The following is a 10,931-nucleotide window of genomic DNA, read 5'->3' as shown; positions in this document are numbered from 1 at the left end:
CCCTCACTGTAAGATTCTGATAAACGCAACAACCCTCACTGTAACACTCTGATGGACCCCACAACCCTCACTGTAACACTCTGATGAACCCGTCACCCCTCACTGTAACACACTGATGAACCCCACACCCATCACTGTAACACACTGATGAACCCCACACCCATCACTGTAACACTCTGATGAACCCCTCACCTCTCACTGTAATACTCTGATGAACCCCACACCCTTCACTGTAATACTCTGATGAACCTCACACCCCTCACTGTAATACTCTGATGAACCCCACAACCCTCACAGTAACACTCTGATGAACCCCACACCCCTCACTGTAACACACTGATGAACCCCACACCCATCACTGTAACACTCTGATGACCCCCACACCCGTCACAGTAACACTCTGATGAACCCCACACCCCTCACTGTAATACTCTGATGAACCCCACAGCCCTCACTGTAACACTCTATGAACCCCACACCCCTCACAGTAACACTCTGATGAACCCCACCCCCCTCACTGAAACACTCTGATGAACCCCACATCCCTCACAGTAACACTCTGATATACCCCACACCCCTCACTCTAACAATCTGACATACCCCACACCCCACAGTGTAACACACCGATATAACCCACACCCCTCACTGTAATTCTCTGATGAACCCCACTCCCCTCGCTGTAATACTCTGATGAACCACACCCCTCACTGTAACACTCTGATGAACCCCACACCCCTCACTGTAATACTCTGATGAACCCCACACCCCTCACTGTAACACTCTGGTATACCCCATACCCCTCACTGGAACACTCTGATGAACCCCACACCCCTCACTGTAATACTCTAATGAACACCACAACCCTCACTGTAACACCCTGATGAACCTCAGACCCCTCACTGTAATACTCTGATGAACCCCACAACCCTCACGGTAATGCTCTGATGAAACGCACACCCCTCACTGTAATACTCTGATGATCCCCACACCCCTCACTGTAACACTCTGATGAACCCCACACCCCTCACTGTAATACAGTGATGAACCCCACACCCCTCACTGTAATACTCTGATGAACCTTACACCCCTCACTGTAACACTCTGATGAACCCCACACCCCTCACTGTAACACTCTGATGAACCCCACACCTCTCACTGTAATACTCTGATGAACCCCACACCCCTCACTGTAACACTCTGATGAACCCCACACCCCTCACTGTAATACAGTGATGAACCCCACACCCCTCACTGTAATACTCTGATGAACCTTACACCCCTCACTGTAACACTCTGATGAACCTTACACCTCTCACTGTAATACTCTGATGATCCCCACACCCCTCACTGTAACACTCTGATGAACCCCACACCCCTCACTGTAATACAGTGATGAACCCCACACCCCTCACTGTAATACTCTGATGAACCTTACACCCCTCACTGTAACACTCTGATGAACCCCACACCCCTCACTGTAACACTCTGATGAACCCCACACCTCTCACTGTAATACTCTGATGAACCCCACACCACTCACTGTAACACTCTGATGAAAACCACAACCCTCACTGTAACACTCTGATGAACCCCACACCCCTCACTGTAACACTCTAATGAACCCCACAACCCTCACTGTAACACTCTGATGAAACCCACACCCCTCACTGTAACACTCTGATGAACCCCACACCCCTCACTGTAAGATTCTGATAAACCCAACAACCCTCACTGTAACACTCTGATGAACCCCACAACCCTCACTGTAACACTCTGATGAAACCCACACTCTCATTGTAACACACTGATAAACCCCACACCCCTCACTGTAACAATCTGATGAACCCCACACCCCTCACTGTAACACACTGATGAATCCCACACCCATCACTGTAACACTCTGATGAACCCCACACCCCTCACTGTAACACTCTGATGAAACCCACACCCCTCACTGTAACACTCTGATGAACCCCACACCCCTCACTGTAACACACTGATGAATCCCACACCCCTCACTGTAACACTCTGATGAACCCCACACCCCTCACTGTAAGATTCTGATAAACCCAACAACCCTCACTGTAACACTCTGATGAACCCCACAACCCTCACTGTAACACTCTGATGAAACCCACACTCTCATTGTAAAACTCTGATAAACCCCACACCCCTCACTGTAACAATCTGATGAACCCCACACCCCTCACTGTAACACACTGATGAATCCCACACCCATCACTGTAACACTCTGATGAACCCCTCACCTCTCACTGTAATACTCTGATGAACCCCACACCCTTCACTGTAATACTCTGATGAACCTCACACCCCTCACTGTAATGCTCTGATGAACCCCACAACCCTCACTGTAACACTCTGATATAACACACACCCCTCAATGTAACACTCTGATGAAACCCACACCCCTCACTGTAACCCTCTGATGAACCCCACACCCCTCACTGTAATACTCTGATGAACCCAACACCCCTCACTGTAATACTCTGATGAACCCAACACCCCTCACTGTAACACTCTGATGAACCCCACACCCTTCACTGTAACACTCTGATGTACCCCACACCCCTCACAGTAATACTCTGATGAACCCCACACCCCTCACTGTAACACTCTGATGAACCCCACACCCTTCACTGTAACACTCTGATGTACCCCACACCCCTCACTGTAACACTCTGATGAAACCCACACCTCTCACTGTAACACTCTGATGAACCCCACACCCCTCACTGTAATACTCTGATGAAGCCCACAGCCCTCACTGTAACACTCTGATGTACCCCACACCCCTCACTGTAACAATCTGATGAGCCCCACACCCCTCACTGTAACACTCTGATGTACCCCACACCCCTCATTGTAACAATCTGATGTACCCCACACCCCTCACTGTAATACTCTGATGAACCCCACACCCTCACTGTAACACTCTGATGAACCCCACACCCCTCACTGTAATACTCTGGTATACCCCACACCCCTCAGTGTAACACTCTGACATACCCCACACCCCACAGTGTAACACTCCGATATACCCCACACCCCTCACTGTAATGCTCTGATGAACCCCACACCCCTCACTGTAACACTCTGATGAACCCACACCCCTCACTGTAACACGCTGATGAAACCCACACCCCTCACTGTAATACTCTGATGTATTCCACACCCCTCACTGTAATACTCTGATAATCACCTCACTTTAATCCTCTCTTACTTATCCCAAAACTCTCACTGTGACGCTCCGATATACCCCAATCACCACATTTTAACACTTAGATATACCACTCACCCCTAAATGTAACACGCTGATATACTCTGCACCGCTCACTGTAACACTCTGATATTCTCCACACCCCTCACATTGGCACTCTGATAAAATCCACACCCCTCACATTGGCACTCTGATATACCCCTCACCCCTCACATTGGCACTCTGATATACTCCACACCCCTCACATTGGCACTCTGTTACACCACAAACCCCTCACATTGGCACTCTGATATACTCCACACCCCTCAAGTTGGCACTCTGATATACTCCACACCCCTCACATTGGCACTCTGATATACTACGCACCCCTCACATTGGCACTCTGATATACTCCACACCCCTCACATTGCCACTCTGATACACTCCACACCCCTCACATTGGCACTCTGATATACTCCACACCCCTCACATTGACACCTTGATGTACCCCACACCCCTCACATTGGCACTCTGATATACTCCTCACCCCTCACATTGGCACTCTGATATACTCCACAACCCTCACATTGGCACTCTGATATACTCCACAGCCCTCACATTGGCACTCTGATATACTCCGCACCCCTCACATTGGCACTCTGATATACTCCACACTCCTCACATTGGCACTCTGATACACGACAAACCCCTCACTGTAACACATCGATATATTCCACACCCCTCACTGTAACACCCCGACATGTCCCACACCATTCACTGTAATACTATGATATACCCCACACCACTCAGTGTAAGACTTTCATATACCCCACACAACTCAATGTAAGATTCTGATATACACCACACACCTCACAGTAAGACTGATATATCCCACACGCCTCAATTTTACAGTTATATAGCCCACACCTCTTGCTTTAACACTGTGATTTATCCCACACCTCTCGCTGCAACACTGTGATTTACCCCACACCTCTCGCTGTAACACTGATATACCCCTCACCCCTCGCTGTAACACTGTGATATATCCAACACTCCTCACTGTAACACTCTGATATACCACACACCCCTCTCTGTAACACTGATATACCCCACACCCCTCACTGTAACACTCTGATATGCACCACAACCCTCACTGTAAGACTCTGATATACCCCAAAACCCTCACTTTAACACGCTAATATACCCCACATCCCACACTGTAACAGACTGATATACTCCACATCCCTCACCCCTCACTGTAACATTCTGATACATACCACACCCCTCACTTTTACACTCTGATATACCCCACACCCCTCACTCTAACTCTCTTATATCCCATGTGACTCACTGTAACACTTTGATATACCCCACACACCGCACTGTAACACACTGATATACACCACATCCCTCACCCCTCACTGTAAAATTCTGATACATACCACACCCCTCACTTTTACACTCTGATATACCCCACATCCTTCACTCTAACTCTCTTATATCCCACGTGACTCACTGTAACACTTTGATATACCCCACACACCGCACTGTAACACACTGATATACTCCACATCCCTCACCCCTCACTGTAACATTCTGATACATACCACACCCCTCACTTTTACACTCTGATATACCCCACATCCCTCACTCTAAGTCTCTTATATCCCACGTGACTCACTGTAACACTTTGATATACCCCACACATGCACTGTAACAGTCTGATGAACCTCACACCCCCCACTGTTACACTCTCTGATATATTCCTTACCCCTCACTGTAATCCTGATATACCCCGCACCACTCACTGTTGTCTGCCACTTCGATCTCATGGGCTTAAATTTTGGTAACATGTGATACCTTGTCAAGCACCTTTTCAAATATAGGTAAATTGGGATAGTGTGAGCAGTATCAATCATACAACCTTATAATTGGTGAGCCAAGTGTTGTTCTCAATTTGTTTAGCGTACTTGATGCCCCACTCTGATCACAGTCCTCTTCTGGTTTCAATCAATTAATTACAAAATCATTGATTTTAATCCTATTTTATTTTTTCTATGTATTTGTTGTCAGGATATGTGTGATGCTGTCAGGGCCGGTTCACTTGCCCTTCCCTAGTTACCCATGAGAAAATGTTTGGCCTTCATCTTGAGCCGCTGCAGTCCCTGTGGTGAAGGTGCTCCCACAATACTGTTATGGAAGGAATTTCAAACTTTTGCCCCAGTGATGATGAAGGAACGGCGATATATTTGAAGGGTACAGCAGCATAGTGGTTATGTTGCTGGTCTAGTAAACCAGAAGACTGGACAAATGAATCAGAATTCAAATCACACCAGCTGGGGAATTTAAATTCAATTAATTAAACAAATCTGAAATAAAAAGCTAGTGTCAGTAATGGTGGCTAAGAAAGTACCAGCTTGTCATAAAAATACATCTGGTTCACTAATGACCTTGTATAGGGCAGGAAATCTGCTGTCCTTACCTGGTCTGGCTGAAGTGTGACTCCAGATTCACTGCAATGTGATTGACTCTCAACTGGCCACTGAAATGGCTCAGCATGACAGTCGCTTGTCACAGGCGGCTCACCACCACCTTCTCCATGGCAATTAGGGATGGGCAATAAATGCTGGCTTTGCCAGCGAAGCCCACCTCCCAAGAATGAATTATAAAAATAATTTATTAAGCGTCATCATATTTTTAAAAGCTTCAAAATGTTTTATTGATGGTCATTATCATTTACAAAGGGTTAGAAAGATCTGTAAAGTGCTGTAATGATGGAAAGCATTACAAAGGATTATAATGATTAATAAAGTCCTGGTGGCGGGCCTTCTCCTCCCCGGGCTGGCCTGTTCGGGCTCCTGTGGGCTGGGCCAAGTCGGTCTGCTCCAACTCGCCGCCCGCTCTTGTGGAAACTGGAGCTCCAGCTGCTGCTGCCCTCAGGAAGCCAGCCTGCCTCCCGCCACCAGGAAATGGTCCCGAGAGACAGCCGCAATTTTTGTGCGGCGTCCGAGAGCCGCAATCTTTGTGCGGGGCCCCAGAGCCGCCATCTTTGTTCTGAGACCCCAGAGCCGCAATTTTTGCGTGGGGCCCCAGAGCTGCCAACATTGTGCGGGGATCCCAGTGCCGCCATCTTTGTGCTGGGCAGCAGAGCCACCATTTTTGCACTGGGCCCCAGAGCCACCATCTTTGTGCGGGACCCCAGCGCCGCCATCTTTGTGCTGGGCCCCAGAGCCGCGATCTTTGTGCGGGACCCCAGTGCCGCCATCTTTGTGCTGGGCCCCAGAGCCGCCATCTTTGTGCGGGGACCCCAGTGCCGCCATCTTTGTGCTGGGCCCCAGAGCCGCCATCTTTGTATTGGGCCCCAGAGCCGCCATATTTGTGCGGGAAACCAGTGCCACCATCTTTGTGCTGGGCCCCAGAGCTGCCTCGTTTGTGCGGGACCACAGAGCCAACATCTTTGAACTGGGCCCAAGACCCGCCATCTTTATGCATGGCACCAGAGCCGCCATATTTGTGCGTGACGCCAGTGACGCCATCTTTGTGCTGGGCCCCAGAGCCGCCACGTTTGTGCGGGACCGCAGAGCCGCCATCTTTGAACTGGGCCCCTGTGCCGCCATCTTTGTGCGTGGCACCAGAGCCGCCATATTTGTGCGTGACGCCAGTGCCGCCATCTTTGTGGTGGGCCCCAGAGCCGCCACGTTTGTGCGGGACCACAGAGCCGCCATCTTTGAACTGGGCCACAGCACCGCCATTTTTGTGCATGGCACCAGAGCCGCCATATTTATGCGGGGCCCCACAATATCGGTCCCAGGGAAATTTCAACTCTGTGGCTGCAAATTCTCCGATTCTTCTCATCCTTTAATGAACTTTACAATCAGAGTAAAGGGATATTTCCACACATTCTTCAACTGCTCTCTGAACTTAGCCTGGGTCACGGCGTAAATCCCGGTGTTTGTGCAGCAACTCAGTAGCTGCAGCATGAATCCCAGTTCCAATACATAATCAGGTATATATACAGACGAATACCCCAAATAAAACATCCGGCCCCATATAGAATACAACATTATCACTGCCCATAACAGGATGAAGTTGCCGGAGATAACAAGCAGTAAAATGATGGATTTCCTGCGGCTCTCCATCTCTGGGTCTCTGGGCCTCTCCCCACTGCTGGGACCCCGGAGTCTCCTGCGGGCTCTGCTGGACACTAAAATGTGTCTGACGGTGACAGCATTGAGCAGCAGAATCACCACAAATGGGACCCCCGGGGTGAGAATATAATGAAGGAGCTCGATTGTTCCCCAGACCCGTGAATTCCGAACATCCATTGTGACATCACAAAACCAGAGGGTGTTCCAAAGCACATACCGACCTGTGAACATAAAATACCAGATAATGTCCTTTAAACCGCTCAGCACAGTCACTGTTCCCAGAACCAGAGCCGCCGTTTTCTCGGTGCAATATTTAGTTTTCAGCTTCTGGCAACAAATGGCCACAAATTGATCAAAGGTGAAAGTGACGGTGAACCAGACAGAACAGTCCGTGGCTGCGAACAGCAAGACGGCGTGGATATTACACACGGGGATAGACCACAGGAAAATAAACTGTTCCCAATAAACAATCGGAATGTGCCTCAATATCAGGTCGAGGATAACGAGCAGTAGATCCGCCATTGCCATGGCCACCAGGTAATGAGTGACACATTTGGAGAGACCTCATTTTCCCCGAGGCAGGATCACAATCGTCACTAAGTTCACTGTGAGGAAGGGAAATAAACAGAAATTATACATCAGGCTGGGAGCAAGAGCAGCAGTTTGATGGGATTCGGGGAGGAATCTGCAACTCATCTAATTCTATTACCTGTGGAGCTAATACAGGTTTTTTGTGTGGTTAACCAGGAATACATTGTGGAATCAATAAATTAAATTGGAATGACTACCACATGAAAATAACAGATGTTTGATCAATGAGGGATTAAATGATCAATCTACCTTTAGCCCAACAGACAAAAGCACCGCCCGAGGTACCAGAGACACAAACGACCAGAACCTCTCAGGAAGACTTCATGTCTCGGGATCAGTCAGCATTTGGAGCGGAGATGTTCGCTTCCATGCCCCTGTGTTAGGGAGAGGGAAATCCCACTTGGATTCCTGCTCCTGTTGCGAATATCCGTTCTATTTAGAACTGAAAACGAATACAACAGCAACCTTGGCATGCACTAATTACAGGCAATTGTATGTAAAATGTATGGATGTAATATGACCATGCTGAGATAATAAATACAAGTGCACTGCAGTTATAAAGATAACTGGGCTGTCAGAAGTATTTTGAAGATTGAGTTTTCCACATTTATGTTGAAATACTCAAAACGTCGCTCAATGAAAGGAAGATTTTCCAAATAACATTGCAAATTTCATCAATAAGAATGGACTCTGAATTAAAGTCAATAGTGATGATTGACCAGGTCATGTCCCAATAAATGCATTTATCAGCATCGAATTCAGACGATTTATCCCACAGGCAAAATGTCGCCGACTGCTGTGTAAATATCTGAACACAAATAGAAGAGATTTATTCTTGTACTTTTTCACCTGTTGTTTCCATCTTGTGTAGAGAATATTAGACGAGAAGATATCAAACGGTTTTCTTATCATCATTACTTCAGTTACAATCAGCGGGGATTGTTTATCCTGAAGTACAGCAGGAGGCAATAGAGAATCACTCTGGGTCTCTCTGACAGACACACTGAACTGTGACAGACGGGCAAGGGAGCTAATTGTGAATTCAAAACAAAGACTGGAAATAAATGTATTCAAATCTGGCTGAATGAACGTCGTGTGAGAATGTAAATTATCCTTGTAATCCTAGTTTAACCATCAGAAGCAGTGCCACTAATGCAGAACTGGAGAGGGTGGGAAAGGAGACACTGCCTGGAACTGAATGATTAGCGGATATTTCCGGCAATTGAAGATGTGGATGTGATCTGCCAGGGTTTGTTCCTGTGACTCTAAGTAGCCATACTCAGCATCACGTGAAAACCAAAGCAAAATAATGCAGATACTGAAAATCTCAAATGAGAGCAGAAAATGGTGGAAATGCTCAGCGTGTTAACCAGTATCTGTGGTGAGAGAGAGAAACAAAGTTAACATTTCAGGTCGATGGCCTTTCGCCATTGGTGAAAAGTGTCCCAAACCAAGACAGCATTCTTCTGATCAGATATTACTGTTCAGTGTAGATAGCAAACTGACATTCGTTAAATAAAGAGTCCACGCCAATAAATTTGCTGGTGTTCAATACAGAACTTTTGAATCTTGGTAACACGATATCTCCTTCAGAATCAATGGCTGACAGCAGCGTAGATGGGATGGAGAACAACAAAGAGACAAACACAGTGAAAAATGCGGGGAAAAAATCATTTGGTTAGCGCCTTCAGGGGGCGCTAGATGCTTAGCGCCTGTTCACAGCTATTATAGCACTGCTCGCGAAACTGATCAGTCATTTTGCACGATCTCATGCCCCCACAGATCATGAGATCAAACAAGCATGCAACGCCCTGTACCAGATATTGAGTCACGTCCCCTGCCTTAGCGCCTGCTAGAGTGGTAGAGTGGATCGTTTTCAAGTCGGGAACGGGCTGAGAGAGCGTTATTTATTGGCGGCCGTTTATCCCTTTTATTGTCCGCAAAATATTTGCTACATGCAGGTTGAGTGGGAGAGAGATGTCTGGAGGGATTCGGCGCTGACCGAAGGAGTTTCGGGTCCTCAGCACCACTTTCCAGGTTCACTTTCATTTCACCTTCCTTCTAACGATGTTTAGAATCTTCAATGGGGACGGCACTAAATCGGGGCATCGTCATCATCCAGCTTCACCTTTGGAGGCAGCAGATGTGGAGTCAGAGAGTGGCAAACATGGCCAGTAGAAGGAAGGCTATCAGGCCTCTGCACAGGGACCTCAATCTCCCAGGGTATTCAGGGAGTAATTCTCCTCCTATATCCATTTGTCTGAGGAGCAGTGTTTCCAAAGGCTGTGCTTCAGCGAGGAGCTGGTCACTGAGCTCCGCCACCTCCTGCAACCAGATCTGCAACCTTAGCTCAGGACCAGGACATCTCTGTCGGTGGCTGTTAAGGTGACAGTGGCTCTGAATTTCTAAGACAGAGGTTCCTTTCAGGCTTCTACTGGGGATATAGCAAATATCTCCCAGTTTGCTTTGCATTTTTGCATCCAGGAGGTGACAAAGTCTTTGTAGAATTGGAGACGCCAGTAGCTCTCTGCCCATGAACCAGGACAAAGAGCGTGAATGTGGCTTGGCGAGGATAGTGGGCTTCCCCATGGTCCAGGGTGCCATTGAATGCAGGCATGTGGCATTGTGGGCTCCTCATAAGAATGCAGAGGTCTTCTGAAACCACAAGGGCTGCCACTCTCTGAATTTCCAGTTGGCCTGTGACCACAGACAGCTCATATTCGCCATCAATGCCCGCTATCCTGGCAGCAGCCATGATACTTATATCCTGCGCCAGTCTGGTGTCCCAGATTTCTTCCAAGCACCGTGTCAACCTGGTGGATGGCTCCTCGGGGACACGGGTTATCCACTCGGCACCTGGCTGATGACACCGCTCTGTAACCCCAACACCCCTGTCGAGCTGTAATACAATGAGAGCCGTAGCGCCACCAGGAACCTCATAGAGCAGACGGTCAACAACTTGAAACAATGGTTCC

The 10,931-nt window shown here is 48.0% G+C and overlaps 1 protein-coding gene across 1 annotated transcript; it reads right to left on the bottom strand.

Annotated features, from left to right (window-relative positions):
- Window positions 1-7,068: 7,068 nt before the first annotated feature.
- Window positions 7,069-7,893, bottom strand: LOC147091337 (putative G protein-coupled receptor 139). The gene has a single exon (XM_085976508.1). It carries the CDS (start codon window positions 7,891-7,893, stop codon window positions 7,069-7,071), a length of 825 nt encoding a protein of 274 aa, XP_085832634.1.
- Between the last annotated feature and the right edge of the window lie 3,038 nt (window positions 7,894-10,931).

The sequence above is a fragment of the Somniosus microcephalus genome, unplaced genomic scaffold, assembly GCF_052327205.1.
Source record: "Somniosus microcephalus isolate GS21.2 unplaced genomic scaffold, FLI_Smic_1.0 unresolved_chr3, whole genome shotgun sequence".
Lineage (NCBI taxonomy): Eukaryota > Metazoa > Chordata > Chondrichthyes > Squaliformes > Somniosidae > Somniosus > Somniosus microcephalus.
Note: the sequence above shows the minus strand (reverse complement) of the source record. Positions and strands in the feature narration are given on the sequence as shown.